This window comes from Desarmillaria tabescens, assembly GCF_030435595.1.
Source record: "Desarmillaria tabescens strain CCBAS 213 chromosome Unknown EV420scaffold_75, whole genome shotgun sequence".
Lineage (NCBI taxonomy): Eukaryota > Fungi > Basidiomycota > Agaricomycetes > Agaricales > Physalacriaceae > Desarmillaria > Desarmillaria tabescens.
Window position 1 is genome coordinate 35,273 of NW_026848374.1, and position 18,764 is coordinate 54,036.

At 45.1% G+C, this 18,764-nt stretch overlaps 4 protein-coding genes across 4 annotated transcripts; 2 read left to right on the top strand and 2 right to left on the bottom strand.

Moving 5' to 3' along the window:
* The first annotated feature begins 304 nt into the window (after positions 1-304).
* On the top strand, positions 305-2,878 carry EV420DRAFT_1131383 (Fungalysin metallopeptidase-domain-containing protein). The gene is made up of 11 exons (XM_060465979.1): positions 305-500; positions 554-721; positions 784-871; positions 924-1,168; positions 1,219-1,331; positions 1,384-1,695; positions 1,744-1,919; positions 1,975-1,996; positions 2,049-2,203; positions 2,256-2,423; positions 2,473-2,878. The coding sequence occupies exons 1-11, from the start codon at positions 333-335 to the stop codon at positions 2,628-2,630; spliced, it is 1,773 nt and encodes a 590-aa protein (XP_060323658.1). The 5' UTR covers positions 305-332; the 3' UTR covers positions 2,631-2,878.
* Positions 2,879-4,496: 1,618 nt separating this feature from the next.
* On the bottom strand, positions 4,497-5,644 carry EV420DRAFT_1581518 (uncharacterized protein). Its single transcript, XM_060474663.1, has 5 exons — positions 5,452-5,644; positions 5,170-5,402; positions 4,745-5,122; positions 4,617-4,694; positions 4,497-4,564 (listed from the first exon to the last, which is right to left on the bottom strand). The coding sequence occupies exons 2-5, from the start codon at positions 5,301-5,303 to the stop codon at positions 4,525-4,527; spliced, it is 630 nt and encodes a 209-aa protein (XP_060323659.1). The 5' UTR covers positions 5,304-5,402; positions 5,452-5,644; the 3' UTR covers positions 4,497-4,524.
* A 1,770-nt stretch (positions 5,645-7,414) lies between these two features.
* Positions 7,415-8,096, top strand: EV420DRAFT_1485862 (uncharacterized protein; the record flags this gene model as incomplete). The annotated part of the gene is made up of 2 exons (XM_060470297.1): positions 7,415-7,751; positions 7,801-8,096. 2 exons carry the CDS (start codon positions 7,415-7,417, stop codon positions 8,094-8,096), a joined length of 633 nt encoding a protein of 210 aa, XP_060323660.1.
* A 987-nt stretch (positions 8,097-9,083) lies between these two features.
* EV420DRAFT_1485863 (uncharacterized protein) lies at positions 9,084-11,242 on the bottom strand (the record flags this gene model as incomplete). Its single annotated transcript, XM_060470298.1, has 12 exons — positions 9,084-9,097; positions 9,156-9,193; positions 9,503-9,519; positions 9,708-9,742; positions 9,884-9,903; positions 9,980-10,009; positions 10,227-10,303; positions 10,455-10,614; positions 10,751-10,819; positions 10,871-10,923; positions 10,991-11,017; positions 11,093-11,242. The coding sequence occupies 12 exons, from the start codon at positions 11,240-11,242 to the stop codon at positions 9,084-9,086; spliced, it is 690 nt and encodes a 229-aa protein (XP_060323661.1).
* Between the last annotated feature and the right edge of the window lie 7,522 nt (positions 11,243-18,764).

Below are 18,764 nucleotides of genomic sequence, written 5' to 3' on the forward strand. Positions count from 1 at the left end.
GACGTATTATCATCGTGTCAGAGGATCATCCTAATTCAACGATTGTCTTCCTCGACAGCGTGAATGCTACTTGTGAGTCGCGTGTGGCCTTTCTGCTGGCGTGGCATCCTACTATGAATTCCATTAGATTGTTCTCCTTTTGTCAGTATTGGATAGTATACTGATTTGAATATATCTTCGCTTTGTTCAAACTATACATCGACTGCTGTCACAAGTCGGAACTGACCAGGAAGCAAGCATCTAGACAAGCCATTCGAATATAAGTAGCTCCGGAGTGCTGCATCTACCCCGCAACGATTTTGCTCGTCTTTCCATCCAAAGATTCATTGAAGATGCACGCTTTTTTTACGGGATTATTCTCTATGCTCCTTGCTATGTTTATGGCAAGAGACGCATTCGGGGCTCCTTCGCCCATGTATACAAAGCACTCCACCCGCCGGTTTATAACAATCGGGCGTGATGTCCAGATCGAAACATACCATCCCAAGTCATCGTATGCGGTACAGTTCTCATGTTTATATGTTACTGCTACGATGTCATATCTTTCCCGCAGACGTATGGAGAGGGAAAAGAGGCCCCGTCTTTCAGCAATGAGGACCTGAATATGTCGACTATTTCCTTTATTGCATCCGAGCTAGGGATCGACTCCTCTGCTATCGCCTACCGCTCTGGACGCTCTGCTGAGAACGGCATGAGTTATGCCTATGTAACTCAATACCATGTATATATCTCTTTCTCAAAATTCTCCACTTCATTCCGCACGCTGATATCGCTTCTCGTTAGGATGGTGTTACATTCGCCAACGCTGTCGCAAATGTCGCTTTCAAGAACGGGAATGCTGTCGCTTTTGGATCGTCTTTTGTAGATACATGTAAGCAAGTCATATCACTGGGCCTTTCCTCTCGATCTGAACCCACCCATAGACAATATTGCATCGTCTTCACCATCTGTAGCTCTTGAATCTATTATTCCAAAGGTTGAGGATGCGTTCGCTGCCCCATATAATGGGATTAGCTCACTTGAATATTTGGCGCAATCAGATGGTTCTGTTGCGCTCACTCATGTAGTTCAAGTGATGAATCCCGAGGCGAACATCGCCTACCAGGTGTTCGTCGATGCTCATTCTGGAGAAATCTTAGCAGTCACAGATATGTCTGCTGATGCGACAGTAATGATATCCCTACTCTCAGTTATGGTTGTCACCTAATCCAGACATAGTATACGGTTGTTCCTATAACCAGCGCCTCTGTGGCAGAAGGGCAGGAAACTCTGGTCAATCCAGAGGACTTTTTATCTTCTCCTGCGGGCTGGGTACTGAGTGGACAGACTTTGTAAGTCTCCGATTTCTTTGACTTTTTTCCCAATCTCTGAAGTTGTATACAGAGGAAACAATGTTATCTCCTATAAGGGATCTTCGACCAACACTACCATTGAGTCATCACCGGAAACCTTTGACTACCCTTATGATGTCACTGTAGACCCTGCGGAGGGTAGTAACGTTGATGCGGCTCGCACTAACGCCTTCTATGTCATCAACAAGATACACGACTTCACCTACAAATACGGCTGGACTGAATCCGCCTACAATTACCAAATCAGTAACTTTGGTCGTGGTGGAGCGGAAGGGGATCCTCTGTTTATATCTGTTCAAGATACGTTCGGTATGAATAATGCCTATTTCTATGTGACTCCAGAGTACGCTGTTTGCTCAACTCGCAGGCATGATACTTACACTGGAATTAGCGGGCAGCCAGGTCTTTGTCAAATGTTCATCTTCGATTATACAATCCCGTATCGTGATGGAGCGATGCAGAATGATCTCATTGTTCATGAGTATACACATGGTCTCAGCAATCGCTTGACCGGAGGTGGAACAGCTACGTGCTTGCAGACCACCGAATCCAGTGGATTGGGGGAAGGTTAGGACCACTTACAACCTTTTGCGTAAGTTTCAATAACTGATGTATTTGTCAGGATGGTCCGATGCGATGGCCGAGTAAGAGTTCTTATACTTTCTTCGCTTACTTGGAATACTCACCCATTTACAGATGGACTGAACAGACAAGTGGCAATATCACTGATTATGTTCTCTTCGCCTGGGCGATAAACAATCCTTCTGGTGCCCGCGATTACCCATATTCTACGGATCCTAGCGTTAATCCACTCAGATATTCTTCTATTAGGGAGCTCTCTTCGACTCACGGTACACGGTTTTGTCACCGTCTCAATGTGTCACTTTTCTCACTGGTCTTCAGATATTGGCGAGGTGTGGGCTAATATGCTGCATAATGTTTACGCAGCCCTCATGGAGGTACACGGATGGTCTTCGACTGCTATGGAGGACGCTTCAGGATTGGAAGGAAATATTGTCTATCTTCACCTCTTCATTGATGCGCTCGCCCTGCAGCCGTGCAATCCCACCTGTGAGTTCATATCCTCGGTTTATCTACAGCCATCTGACTGGTCCTTCAGTTATATGTGCTCGTGATGCATGGATCCAGGCTGACATGAACCGCTACAATGGGGACAACTCGTGCATTCTGTGGAATGTGTTCGCAAGCCGTGGTCTGGGAGTGTACGCTGATAATTATGTCGATGACGAGAACGTCCCTGATAACTGTCGAGCGTAAAGAGATGTTCCGCCGGTCCGGCCCAACTGAATGATTGTTAGGATATTTGAATTGTACGATTGTATGCAGTATGACTTGATTCTGTTCCTGTAACAATATTGCTACGTTGACTCCATCCCACCATAATCTTTTCTCGGTATGCAAGATTGGGTAACTCTAAGCGTTTATCATCCTAAGCATGACAGCCGTCAGGAAAATTAAGCTGAGGGTGAGGAACAACCCCTGTGCAGTACCGTTATAAGAGTGCTCTGGAGACGTGCGCAATCAAGATTAGCGTCAACGTATGAGAAAAGATCTTAACATACGGTATCCTAAACACTAGCTGACACATTCGTCCTCTGGTACGGTGAGGTCTGACGAATGTGAGTGGAGTGACCACAACGAGTCGTTGATAAGTATTGTTATTCCATTGCAAGCCCTGGAATAATAATCGTATACAAAGAGACTTAGCCTGCGGTAAAATCCGTGAAGAAAGATATGAGCGTAATATCGAGGCACATATCATCTCGGATTGGCGTGCACTGTGCAGGTACTCTCGTCAGAGACATAACTGGAGCTGCAGATATTTGAGCATCGGTCGGAATGAGGGCAGGTTCCTCTTGGGTAAAAGCGATCAGAAGCGTCACGACAATTTCTGATTTTATAGGCCCAGGCCACGTCCCGGGTCGGGCAGATAGATTAAATGACTAGAATTGGACTCTGGTATACAAAAGCAGTATGTATTGCACACACATATGTATCCTATGAATACGGTCAGTACGTGTATATTTAATAAAGGCAAGTCGCTCAACTAAGGGATTCACAATAATATCAAAAAATTTGTGAACAATAGTCCGAGTGCAAGCCAGGTTCGCCCGTAATAAAGGCTCGACGCCTAAAGATGAAAGTTCATCTGGCCATCGTTTATGCAGTGAAAGGGTCAGCTTCCTCATAGGTACACCATTTATAATCGAAGATTGAGATGATGTCGTAAGGGTTGAATTGCAGCGGGAAAGAGAACCGCTTCGAATACTCCAGCTTCTGGCTGTGGTCCAGTGAAATGTGGCATCCACGCTGGTCTACCTAGTAGACAAAAGAACTTCAGTACTTGACTCATTAAATAACAGGAAAGGGAAAAACGCCATTACTGAAGCCACCATCCGCATACACGAAGTTAACCTGCATGCAAACCTTCGATCCATTGACAGTAGGCACGAAATCCAGCCTGAGAGACCGAAGAACGTACCTGTTGTCTTCTTCGGTAGATGTCAACTATTTCCCAGCCCTCTTCCGTTTGCTCTACCGGCAGCCATGTCGTAACATCCACTTAGTCTTCTCGGCCCCGTTCTTTGACGTTGTTCTCTTCATCGCATTGTATTAACCTAGCGCGTCCAAAGGAGCCCTGGCTGCATTGATGTCACGGAAGAGATGTACGCACAACGGTCCATATTGCCTGGCGAAGCCAGTCATTCTAGAAAGGGGTCGAACGAAGGCTTGACGACTTGACGGCAGAAGAGTAATGTCGCTGAATAAAGTCCTAGGGAAATGATTCAGCGCGGTACAATGAAAAGTACATAAATGCATACCTACCACGATATCAACTATATCAAAAAGGAGTTGGGTATCTGTTGTTGGGATATGTATATCGTCAGAATAGAAGGCCGTATCATAGGCAGGTAATGGTCTCCAATGTCTGCTTGCGCATGAAGAAAAAGTGTCGTGATCCGCTCCTTGACGTGTTGGGTACAGGAACAGCAGCGAAACTAGATGCCATCGACTATCGTCTCCCGAAATGGTCGAATGTAAGGTCAGATGTGATGCATTTATGTCCCAGACATGGTATTTGCACGTAATCAGTACTGCAATAACTCTTAGAGTGACAAGGATAGCGAGGTATATGTCGTTCATTGCTCAATCAGGTAGATACGTCGTAATTTATGAATACTGTTAGATACCTGTGAATGCGTCAGCATGATAGACCAGAGAAAGACCAGACAATGTACGTACACGTAGGCTGCTAACGATGCTGATTTATACCACCGGTATATGTTTGAGCAGACCGTCGTTCTGTGCGGCATAGACAAGCTAACAACAAGATATAGGTATCTTGACAAGGAAATCGAGTAGATATGGACCTGAACTTGAATGAAACTTGTGGAAGACCAATGTTGCGAGTCAGGGTGGTCCCATTGCAAATGTATGATCTTTCATGTTCAATATTGGACTGGCGAGTCTCTGTAAGTCCTGGCTTGTGGGTGCGGCAGATGAGGGCTGGCGAGGACATCGTGGACGTGATGTAACAATGAAACCCCACTGATGAAGGTCCCTTCAGCTCGGTCACGGATCTCCAGCCCGGACATCTTTCCATCTCGTTTGTTTCTGCGATGCCTTCCAAGAATTGGCAGGCGTCCTGCCTGCTCTCGCGTGTGAGTCGTGGCATACAAGAAAGGTATGACATCAGGGAACGAGACCGGAACACCTGCAGCGGTTGTGCCATAGCGAGGAAGCATAATCTACTATAAATGTTAGCCATTGGACTATATGGAATGAAACAAAGCACTTGGCGATACGCTCAATCAAATACGAAGCTTGAATGCCGAACGCAGTAGTGAGAAGCTCACAATGGCGACGCATGTACGAAGGCTTCAGCAGAACAATGCCATTGAGACCAGCCAGGTTTTGAAGAGGATACATAGGTCAGATCTGCGCTTCTCCATGTGCGCGAAATGAAGATGGGTGAAATCCAGGAAGTCGCATGGTGGTTCCGTGTCTTGAAGGCTGGTGATGCTGCAGCTGCAGATGGCTCAGAGGAAATCTTGTAAGCAAACGAAACATGACACACCCAGGTGCCAAAGGCGTCCCTCTCAAGACAGCATTCCAACAGTGTATCCTTCACGTTTGATTGAGGTCAAGTACGCCGTAGTGTCATATTGCGTCGAACATTCAACTTGACAATAAACGAATGATAATGGGTAGGTTCACGCTCATAGTTTACCCACGTGGAGAAACAGAGGTGCTCATGGTAAGAAGAAGAAAGGCATCCGGTAGCGATCGGAATCAACAACCAACAACTTAGTCAGGAATCCGGGATTCCGGGCCACATGCTAATCACGCCCCTTTTCTGGACTGTCATAACTTCGCGTATTCTTTTTCCCATCCCAGATAAGTCCTTCACAGCATCTGCGGTAACAGTCACCGTCTAATCAATGGTATGCCCATTCCCATTTATAGCTGTAAAATGTTGTGCTCTATCTTGAATTAAAGAACCCCGGCAAGTAAAGCACTCAGGGCATGTCTTCTGGTAACTTCATTTATTCAGTATTGAGCTGACTACGCACGCTACTCACATTAGCTTCTTACTGAGATACACAGTTCATTTTCTCCAGCGCCTACTCCTCGTCTTCGGGCTTTATTTGACTACTGACCTCAAACTGACCGCAAGCCGAAATGATCTTGTTTCTCAGTTGTCGCCCTTAAAGGTGACGAGAATCATGGTTTATCTACCATGTACTGCCTCAATACAACTGCGGACTGACCGTCTTGGCGTCTACTTACTTGTAACAGTTCATTGATGTATCAATATGGAGATTACCGCTCACCATCATCTCCAGCTCAGCATTCACATTGCAGCATACGCATTCGGAACTTCGAGAAGTGCCCCGGGGGAAACATCGAGGAGGTCAGTCATGATCAAAATTGTGCTCGGAGAAACATTTCCTCCACCTGTATGGAATCAAACTATCATAACACTTTATTCCGTATGTCTGCTGCTTCGATCTCATCGCCTAGGTTCAAACTACCGGAATGGCTTTAATTTTTATGATTTTACAGACATAGAAAAGTGGAGTCGCAGTCACATTCGCCTGCCACGCTTCTATTACTGCATATGGAGGAAAATAATGGAAATTCAATATCCCAGCACCTTTCATCGCCTCTCCTCTGTATCACAATATTGATTTCCCTTGAGTCAGGGCAACATAATCAAACTCGCTCATTCTCTTTCCCAGGTACATATTCCTGTCTTCCTCATTGGCCATCTTTTGTCTCCGCTCTTGGGGCTATTCTCTTTCTACTGATTGTCAATTTTGATAGGTTTTTCTCCTTGTCTGTACCTCCCGTACTTTGGTTACAGCTTTCCGTGCCAATCGCATCTGTCTCCCTCTCATCACAACATTTATGCACATTTCTTAATCATCTTGACTTCTACATAGGTGTGCAAATGAATCAAGGGCATTCTGCCCAGCCTTTCTGATCCTGCTTAGTGCTTATCCCTGAAATAAAAATAGCTTTTGCCATGTGTTGTTAAACCATGCCAGTCCGACAACATGAGTAATATTTATTGAAGGCACTCGATTGACTCTCTAACAGGACCTTGCCATTCCTTTGTCTAGAACCATGGTTCAAGGAAATTCGACTCAAATGAGGATGAAACTCATCATTCAATACTTTGTCATGTGTTTCAGGTAGTACAGATAAGAATATGAACCGCTGATTACTCAATCGTCCCGAGCTTCTCCAACAATCTCTTACTATAGCAAAGATGTGATACATGCTGTCCATGATGGAATTGCTGCGCCAATCAACATGTTTCATTACTTCTTAATTTGTTGACTCATTCAGTTTCAGCCTTCATCCAAACATTGATCTTTCATATATTTAGGTAATCTCTTCAAATTCTTCATATGTCCCTTGTTGACTTTTGACTCTTTAGATAACGCTCCTCAATTCCTGTTTCCGAGAGTGTGAAAGTGTGCATCATTTCATCTTTCATGTCATATACTAAACTTATCTTTGTAGTTGTGACAATGCAATTAAACTTGATAATTGCAATCTTTGTCATTTCCATCTCTCTGGTCCAAAGCATTCCTGTCCCTCACAATGGCGAAGATGTTTTACCTGCATGCTATGAAGATTGTAGGACGGTTTGGGATATCATATGGAGCTGTGCTACGACGATATTTGCCTGCACTTGGCTCTCTGTACACCTGAACGTACCAGGGCACAAGCTTACAGAGAAGGAATGGTTTGCAGGCGCTATGGACTGTGCAAAGCTGATGGCAATTGCGGTTCTTGCACCTGAAGCCATTGTTGCATGGGCTGTGATGCAGCTCATGGTGGATGGAAAGTACACCGCCTCGGTGAGTATGCTACATTCTTGCAGAGTACTCATGCTTATCGTAAATATTAACAGGTAAACCACCTATTTCCATATTCTCCCACATTATCAGGAAGATAATGCTGCAGGAGGACCCAGATCCACCAAAGCTGTCCATGACTCATGGGTTTTTCCTCAGCATGGGTGGTTTTTATGACACTGATACAGAAACACTTCTTGACCTTGATTCTTTCGCAACGAACGAGAGATTGATAGATGAATTACAGAAGGTCGACGTAATTTCAATCCATGACAAGAGTAAAGGCGATGCATTCTCAAAAGCAGTATCCATCCTTCAAATATCCTGGTTTGTTTCACAATGCATTGCCTGAATCCACCAGGATCTTCCTATCACACTCCTAGAAGTCACCACACTCGCATTCGCAGTACTCAGCATCATTATCTCTCTCCTATGGTGGCATAAACCACTCAATGTGCAATGTCATATTTGCATGGATGTGGGACCATCTGAAATGACCCTGCAACATTGCACTTTCCACTGCAAACCAGTATTCCTAGTTCCCTTCAACAAAATTCATGGCAGTTCCGCAACTCTACAGGGTCGATTGTGGATTTTCACGACCGGAGTGTTTGTCTGTCTTTGGAATGCCCTCATATCCATATCCAACTTGGCTATGGAGGTAGTAAACAGTATCTCAGGGATACCCATCTATCCTAATGGTATGTGAGACTGAATTGAGGATGGTGCATCTCGATTCTCCTTGGGTGGGGCAAAACATGGTATACAAATAGAACACATGCATCTTCCAACATTGGTTGTGGTGGGGGCATTGTTTGGGGCAATCCATTGCACAGCCTGGTCATTCTCCTTCCCATCACACATTGAAATGCTCATATGGTGATTTTCATCAGTTGCTGTTTTGCTTGGACTCCTTGGGCTGTATTTCACCCACCTAGTTGTGTTCATCAGAAAGGCACACTTTCTAGTGGGATGAACACCTGTATCCTGGTTACTGAAAGACCATTCTATCTATTCATTCCTTGTTTTCTCACTTGGAATACTTGCTCCTCTCATTGCCTTGATGCTGATAATATTTGGAATTGTGATGTACATTGTTTCCCGGATTGTTCTGGTTGTTCTCGCACTCATGCAGCTCTGTTCACTCCCGCTACTAGCTCTCAGGATAGTACGATGGACCACATACATACCTCACATATAGCGAATCAGTTTGTTCTCTAGTTAATACGTCTGTCACAACCTATCTATTGAATATTTACATTAATATCCAGATAGCACATCTTTCTTTTATATACAGTCACATCGTAATTTATCATGCATATTACAGGAATTATACATATCAGTATATGTATCCTGCAATTGTCAAATTGTAAGGAGGTAAATCTCAATTGATTTCACTCACAACACTCACCTTGACGTATTAACTGATATGCCTGCTGGGCATCTACCCTTGGAAAATGCATAGAAATCCAATTTTATTATCCTACAAACTATTTTTGTAGCTGTGCGAGTAAGAAAGAACCTGTAAGGTACACAGCAAGAAGTGTTAAACCCCACTGCATCAGTAAGGACTTAGCCGTGACAAGCCTAAGGGCTCGGGCAACAGACTGGTGATCCAATGACTCAGCCCGAGTGACTGAAGGTCCAGGCAGGTCAAAAGCACATGGCTCCAGCCGAACCGGCATCCTGGCAATATTGGCCATTTGATGGCACCGGTCCGAATGCAAGACAAGAAATATCACATACGGTGTTACTTACCCGGTAGCCTTCCTAGTCTATCGGATTAGTGAGTGATTTGCCAGGTAAGTATGAAACCTGGATTATGGAACCAAGGGCTTTGCCCTGGCCAAGGGGGTAACCAGAAAATCATGAACCAGGTCGCCAGTCTGCGGCAAGAGGTCATGATCAAGTCTACCTGGTAGCCAGGGTATGAGCTCATATCTGTCAGGAAGTGAGCTCATACCTGCCTGGCTGTGTCAGCAAGTAGCTTAGTAATACCTGGAGGATTGGAAATATAGGTAGAGTAGTATAGTATAAATACAATGCATGTATGAGTGGGAGGTCAGGTTTCTGGCCCCCAGAATGCTACCAAGCAAATTAGTATGGGTTTTGGTTAAGAGCTTCGAGTCCTAGACTCACCTGGAATAGTATTTAGTGACCTGGTCACGTTTTGTGTGCAAGAACAGTTCAGAAAGCAGTCAGTTCAGAAAGATACAGACAGACAGTCAGAAGTACAGTCCAGAATCCGTGTTAGCACCAGTAAAACTGCAACCAGGCAGACAGTATCAGTTCAGACACTGCACCAGGCAGTTAGTATGCATTCAGGAAACTGCACCAGGCAGCCCGTTGGTATCAGATTGTGTTCAGTAACACAGAAAGTTCAGATTTGTGTCACTTCAGCATATTGTAATCAAACAAATTATATTCATTGTCAACCCAGAACTAGTATCCACAGTACAAGTATTGATCCAGTGTAACTTACCCCTTCGAACTGCAATTATTGAGTGTGTTAGGGTGTGTGTGGGTGTAGCACTTCACATTCCTTAGCATAGTTAGTACCTTTCATAACTTGGTAGAGTTTATTGATGGACACAAATAAGCATAACAGCTCGTCCTTGTATCCACATTATAAAACTTCTCACATTTGCTGCCGGTCATATTAACAGCGAGGATTGGGCCTGCCAGTTCCTCTTGACCAGTGCCGACTCACATTGAATATACCACTCAACTCCCCAGCTTTTGGACCTCTGCAGTCTCTGACATCTTCCAAGTCAGTGAAACGGAGCACCTTCATTAGCATTGCATTGTGCAATATGCCAGTGAATTCTCCATCATCACCATCACACATCAGTGATACCAGTATAGAGAAACTAGTGGAAAGAGCATCACATATGGAAATGCAGATGATGGAGGTATCTGATCTTCAGGAGGGATCTGATTGTTTGTCACATAAAAGCCTTCCGCATCTGCTGACACATTGTTGTAATCATACTGTAATGCATTTACTCGAAGGAATTGTCTGACTCCTCTCCAATGCAGAGAGGGATGCTTTCAAGGTCATCAACAAAGTCCGTCCTGCTTAGAGATGAATATGAGCACGCATTTGAAGTCACTCAAGTAGCTTACCTATCAACTGCAACAGATTTTGCACTCTCCACCTTCATCCTCTTCATGTGTCTCTATCTGGCAAGCTAGTTGGTCGACTCAGTGATAGTGAGAAGGAAGATCAGAGGCTGCGATACTCACAATTTCCCCTCCTAAAACAATTATTAGCTGTGTGGCAACACATTCGATGGTCAGATGACAGTCCACCATTACCTCATCTCTCTTCAGCTCCTCTCAGGCTACCTGGGCCAGAGATAGTGAGCTTGTTAGACTCATCATTTGTAGCGATGTCCATTGAAGGAAAGATAGCAGGGAGAGGTCAAAGGAGGTACAGCTGTTCAAAGAAATTGTGAATTTATGAAGGAAGCCAGCTTGTGTCTGAAGAGCAGCCATTGAGGGATGTATTGGGAAGCAGAATATCTTGGGGAGCACAAGCGAGGATAGGAATTGGGAATGGGGAGGCATGCATTGCATATGGAGGCAGAAATGAAAATGTGTGATCGCCGGATTGCAGAGAGGGATAGTATTGAGGTCGTCATTTAAGTCTGCCCTGCAGAACCAATAAGAGCATGGCTAGGTTTAACTGGCATCCAGAGTTTACCTTTCGAGGGGGAAGCATTTCCATTCTCAGCCTTCATCCTTTTCATGGACATACTCTGTGAACTGGCTTTTTAATTAGCAAAGAATGATTGAAGACTGACACTCATGGTATTCCCCAATTCAACGAACTGTTAAGTGCATGGCAGAACCATTGGAAAGTCGGAAGAGAGACCAACATTAACTGGTCTTTCTTCAGCTCCTAGAGCTAACTAGGTCAGAGTAGTGATTTTGCTAGAATCAAATGTTTCAGCAATGTCCATTGGAGAAAGAGATAATGAAGAGACCTGTCTACCCGCATGCCATCATATGCCCATCACTCCAGTCTGGGCCCAGCAGAGGCCACTATAATGCCATGATTTTTAGCAGTCCTTTTATTGAGGAGTGAATATCATGAACTGGAGAAGAAATTCTCATCAATATGAGTTCAGCGAGATGATGGCCATTGACCTGCCTTGTTCGATGTCGGTGGTACTGAGAGCATAGGAGGATGACACATAGAATCATGAATACAGAGTCAAACATCAAATTTTGAGGATGCAATAATTCAACTAGGCCTCACCACAGCCTCGGAATTTGAGAACGTCTGCCATCCAGAAATCAGTTGATGCTGTGGTCAGATATGTTAATGGAGAAGTGCATGTCAGCGAGGAAATGCAAACATATCGATGAATGATAATACCTGTGAGAACAGAGATCCATAGACAGGCATTACAGTACAGCATACCAAGACATGGGCAGAGTAGAGGTCAAAGATAAAAGTGATCCAAAAATAGAATGAGGTGGGTGCCATCTTGGCATCATCTTCTTTGGTCTGAACCACGATGCCCCTTTTGACTCCCACCAGTATTTTCACTGTCATGAATCACCCCTATTTTTTGCTTATCTTATCTTATCTCATCAACTCGTCATTCAACTCTCGTCATCATTCCTCATACCGAATCCGCATCATTCATGACCTGATCAATCACACGCATGATCCACCGCTCACACGCATGATCTGTTTGATGGCCCATAGACCGATCACACTTCTATGGGCCGGACCCTCCTTCACCCAGTCACGCTTCTTTAGGTCAACGCTGATCACGTCCTAGGATGGACAAGCCACCATGTACGCTCCTCAGAAGATCACGCCCTATGGACGCTAGTCTTCTGACTTGCAGAAGGGCTTCTCCTATACCAAGCACCATACGATACAGAGGACATAGAAGACAGCGCTACATCGGGACTATATGCACCAAGACACAGGAGCAGTACATACTAGTAAATACCACAATGTATTTAAACGAGCCTTGCTGTGGTCGTACACCCCAGCTTCGGCTAAAGTTATACACTCCTAACTTTTCACGCAGAAACTCCCTGTTTCGTGTCTAAGGACTATCGTACCTTACCTAGCGATTGCAACACCCTCTTCACAACTGAATCACCGAACGCGAGTGACAGTTTAGAGGTAAACGTTGTTCAATCCAAGTTAGTGCGTTACATTCACTCTTTGAGCCAGGGTATTGCCACAGCTTGGAATGACATTTGACTTTGCGTCATCTTTTTACATCATTGGCCATCATGCTCAGCCTGTGTCGGTTAAAATACACCTCACAAGGCAACATCTCTAAACCTCCTCATCGTACGTTCTCTGAGATTTAGACCTTGTCTATGTCTGAATGGTTTATCCCTGTTCTGGTATAGACATCCTCAGTACATTGCGGGTTGTGGCCCTTTTCCAATCTCTGAGGACATGGTTGAGCTCAGAGAGGGAGATGTTACGATATTCCAAGTGAAATTCTGTGGGTATCCTTTACATTGTTGTTCATATTCAGACAGCATATGCATAGATAATCAGTGCCATGAACATGCAGAAGGATTATAAAACTAGCTTGGACACCCAGCCATACACATTGCATGGAATGTACAACCAAAGCAAAGTGGGAGCATGCAGTGATTTGTGTGGTTGTATTTCAGTCATCAAAGTATGTTTAGTCCTATGTCACTGTGTGTTCAGTCAAAGTTCAACATTAAAAATAGAACATCAAATAAGGCAGTATTGGATGTTCTCCTCTTGAAGTGTTCTTCTTTTGGCCCCTGACTGAACCAATGTCCATTTTCTGCTGCTGAGCTTGAGCTTCGAAACTGAAGTCTGTGCACCTCTCTCCCAAAAGCGACAGAACAGTTCCCAATCTTTCTACAAGTTGCACAGTGGAGGATGGTCTCTCCTGGAGATTCACTATCACTCTTCAAACATCTCTGTCAAAAGTGGGAGATGACTCTGGCATTCCAGCATTCCAGCATTCCAGCATGCTGAGTAAGAAATTGGTAAGAAAATGATTGTATGGAAATTACTAGAATAGTTGTAGTTTAGTATAAATATAAGAAGTCAATGGGCAAACTCTTCATGAGTTTGTAACCCAGAGACTAGAGGTCTTACAAGCATTGTACTAGGATACAGTCCAAAATACAACAATCTCACTTCAGGCAATAGATATGAATGCATCTTGGCATTTACCAGGTCAATTTGCTGATATTTTTCTGATGGTCCTTCACTCCATATGCATCCCAGAGAAACTGCTTGCCAACTTGACATGAATGGTGTCCATTCTCACATGTTGACCTCGCCTCTGGCATTGTCTTCTCTTCTGCTCAGCTTGATAATTTCAAAGAAACTACCACTCTCTTCCCCTCCACAATGTCAGGAATAAAAGCTTGAGGGTCAAGGCCAAGGCCAAATGGGTGTTGCTATAGCCAAGACTTCATATGAAGCCAGAACCCCAGATAGCACATGACTCTTTGAAAAGTGAAAAACACAGACTCACCCCTCTCATCAAGGTCTAGCTGTCAATTTGTACTCCTTTGACACTTGTCCTGCATCAAGATTGTTACTGAGCCTGGAATGAGACAATGTCAAGGTGAATATCACTACTTACACATGGTTACTGTCTCACCTCTTTTTTACAGGATTGTCAGTCAAACACTACTCTTCCACTGCATGGCTTTGAACAGGTGCTTAATGCTCTTGCATTTACAACACCGACAACATGATGCTCCTCTCTCCACTAATCATCATCTGCACATCCAGAAGATGCCTGCATCATGGCCCATGCACAATAGATGACCCTATCTACACATCATAATCACATGAGGTGATAACTATTATGCACCAACTCAAAACACTATAAGAAGTGAGTCCAATGTGTCACTCACATTTGGTGATTCACAGGGTGGACAGTGTTGTAGGTTTGCATGGATGGTGATGGACTGCTTAGTTGTGAAACAGGGAGTTCAGTAAGAGTTGGGAATGTATAACTTTAGCCAAAGCTGGGGCTTAAGGCCACAGCATAGGCTAGCTTAAATACACATTTACTACTCTAACAATAAGTTCTGATCCGCGCTTCTTGCACATAGAAGTGCACTCCTCAGCAAATGAGCATAGAAAGCATAGGTCACCCGCATGGTAGTGGGACTCCATCTGCATTGTCCTCATCCCCTAGACCACCCTTGACTAGTAGGTTGAATGGGCAAACTACTAAAAAGCATGATGCCATCATTGAGAAGCATGATGGTACATGCAGTTCATCGGTCACCCAAGAGGTGTGAGTCATCGGCAGGATATGGCAACCAGGTCATTGGTTAAGAGGTGTGCTGGTGAAAGATGGTAAGTCCAATGGAATAGGGTAAATCCAGTGGATAAGATAGGAGGTAGGTCCAGGGTTCTGAGCAATAAGGATAAGATAAGGAAAATAGGGGTAAGGTCATAATAACCCATGCTCACAATTGTTAAGCACTAACTCGAACCTTCGCCAAAGCTGGTCTCTATCCTGTCACTTGCGTTCGGTGATTCAGTGTTAGAGAGGCGTTGGTAGATTGCGAGAAGTTAGGCATCACTTATAGCGAAAGCAAGGAGCTTGTAAGAGTTAGGAGTGTATAACCTTAGCCAAAGCTGTGGTCTAAGGCCACAGCATAGGCTAGCTTAAATACATGTTAGACTTGTACTAAGAATAGTGTCTACAAGGGCGCGTGCAGTGAGAAGTGTGTCGTTCAACGAATGAGGAGTGAGGACACTAAAAGAAGTGTACTCCCGACGAATGAGAGTAAAGAGTGCATATCACCTGCATCTGCGCGGGACTCTGTCTGAATGGGCTGCATCCCATAGACTGCCCTCGACTGGCGGTCGACTCTCGTCCAACTGCTAAGAAGCATGATGCCATCAAGAGAAGTATGATGGTGCATGCAGGTCGCTGGTCATCTGGGAGGCAGCAGTGCAAACTGGGGTGACGGCAGCCGGGTAATCAGGTAAAGAGTGTGCCGGTGGAATATCATGGGTCTGGGAGATAAGATAGGTAGGTCCGGGGTTCTGAGAGATAAGGATAAGATAAGATAAGGAAAATAGGGGTAAAACTGTAATAACAATTAGCATCCTAAGCCAGCATTAGGATGCTGTAACTGAATTATTTTGCCATTGAAAAGCCCCAAGCCTTTGCCATTGCAGTCCATTGCTATTATCTTACATCCTAAATCTTGCTCTTCCTCTTGGGTTCGCTGCTTCTACTATTCTTGTGTGAGGTAATTCAGCATTATCTTAATGTTACTTCATATCTATATTATGACCTTACCTCTATTTTCCTTATCTTATCTTATCCTTATTGCTCAGAACCCTGGACCTACCTCCTATCTTATCCACTGGATTTACCCTATTCCATTGGACTTACCATCTTTCACCAGCACACCTCTTAACCAATGACCTGGTTGCCATATCCTGCCGATGACTCACACCTCTTGGGTGACCGATGAACTGCATGTACCATCATGCTTCTCAATGATGGCATCATGCTTTTTAGTAGTTTGCCCATTCAACCTACTAGTCAAGGGTGGTCTAGGGGATGAGGACAATGCAGATGGAGTCCCACTACCATGCGGGTGACCTATGCTTTCTATGCTCATTTGCTGAGGAGTGCACTTCTATGTGCAAGAAGCGCGGATCAGAACTTATTGTTAGAGTAGTAAATGTGTATTTAAGCTAGCCTATGCTGTGGCCTTAAGCCCCAGCTTTGGCTAAAGTTATACATTCCCAACTCTTACTGAACTCCCTGTTTCACAACTAAGCAGTCCATCACCATCCATGCAAACCTACAACACTGTCCACCCTGTGAATCACCAAACATGAGTGACACATTGGACTCATGTCTTATAGTGTTTTGAGTTGGTGCATAACATTTAGCTGAAGCTTGTATCACTTGCCCTTACTGTTGAACCCCAAACAGTAACTGCATTATTCAGAGTGTCATAAATACTCATTGTTGTACAATGAGTCTTATGCCACTTAGCCTTAGCAAAAGAAACACCACAATCTTTCTCAGCACCTTTGGCTCCCTCATTTTCTTAATAGGAGCAGTTGCTGTTCATTACACCTGACCCCACACCGATGCCAAAGAGAACTGACCCCCAGAAGAGGGAGAGTATATGGACTCAATGGCTCAACAAGCACATCATGGACAGGGAGCACCATCAGGCTCAGGTCTGCCACACCAAGGCCCAGCAGAGGAGCACCAGTATGAGGTCCTCTCCATCCATCCCTGCCCAACTGAGAAGATGATGCCTTCGTGGTCGAGCTTCAGATCAAAGATCATGGAGACCATGAAGGAGAAGCTCTTCTTCAGGAAGAGGACCTGAGACGACTTGGCATCCCTCCAAACAATGGAGATGAAGAGGTCCTGGGAGACCCTAGGTTTACAGTCAAGTACTGGACTGATGCAACAGGATCCTGAGATGATGGGGACTGGGGTGACAATGACAGCTCAAGGGAGCCATCACCAAGTTTCACAGAGGTCTCAGCCACTGTACCAGGAGTTGACTCTGATGGAGAGCACCTCTATCAGAGAGGAACCTGAAGGTTCTATATCGATATATTCAACTGAATCATTGATGAACAAACTGGAGGGGACTTCACTAATGACTGGAGGATGGTGGATAGAGTATGGAGGTGAAGAGCCACCTTCAAAGAGGTCAAGGACCCATTCCTCCCTGCCCAGGATGCTGGACCTGGAAGAGTCATTCCGGGAGATGTACGAGCAGTGGATAGAACAGGAAAGGAGGAGGGACATGGAGGAGATGAACCTTCAGAGGCAGGTTGGTATACAGCTCCAACCTCCCTCATATCATACACCCCCAATGGAACCTGAAGAGTTAATGAGCCCTATCTGGAGTGGGATGACACCTCCCTCCACAAGTCAGACTTTGTCTGGCTCTCTCCCTGACCTGAATCTGAAGTTCTCCCCCAGAAATTTGTTACCATTGCCGATCTCCAAAACTTCACAGAGCCCCACTTCGCCCACATCTCCAAGATGTCCACCATCGATGGACCCAATGAGGGCATCCCAACAGAGTACTCAGGCTCCAATAATGAGGAGCTCCCACAGTACTACACCCATGCAGATTCCCCAGAGGAAGATATCCAGTGGGTCATCTTTCTGGGGGACACCTCTTGAGGAGACCAACCCCTTCCAGATCCTATCATCCTCCCGAACCACATCCCTGAGGAGCTTGACCAGCCAGACCCCCATCCCTACTTCTGGTGCAACTGTGCCATCTGTTGTCGGCTTCGAACCATGGCCAGTACTGGGTACAAGGAAACAAGACCCTCACCGGAGCTCAAACCCTTCCTTGCACCAGAGGGAGGGTTCCTACCCAATGGATATGATGGAGGCTTCATACCCCTCCAGTCATTATGGCCCTGGGTCTGGGAGCGAGCAGATGCAGTGGAGATCTGGGATGAGTACTGCCAATACTCAACTGACATACTTGACTGGAATGAGACCTGGGCAGCTGGGGATACCATCTATTCCCGATACCAGGTCATTGGGTATCTCCCTGATCATGACAACCAGACTGACTGCTGGACAAGAGCAGGAATGGCCCTCAACCAGTGAGTCCAGGAGGGAGAGTACATGGGATCACCAGATAATGAACCCTTCGCAACAAATGGGCATGATGAGTTCATCCAGGGTTCCAGCATGGGACCTCACCGACCAGCAAATTTATGATCTAACATGGGAACAGATGTTAGATTGGAAGTGGATGTGCCTACCATATAAGGCATTTTTGATCACTTCTGACCAAGGACAGGCCTACAAGACAGCGCCTTTAGGCTCAGAGATTGAGGATAGGATCCTCTATATCAAAACACTGTATCATGCTGCCACACATTGGAACATGATACACCCTGACTGCCCCATAGTACGAGGACAGCAGTACTATGGACTAACCGACATGCCCTCCTCCAACATAGGGTCCCCAAGACTCATAGGACCAGAGAATCCAATTTTGGACC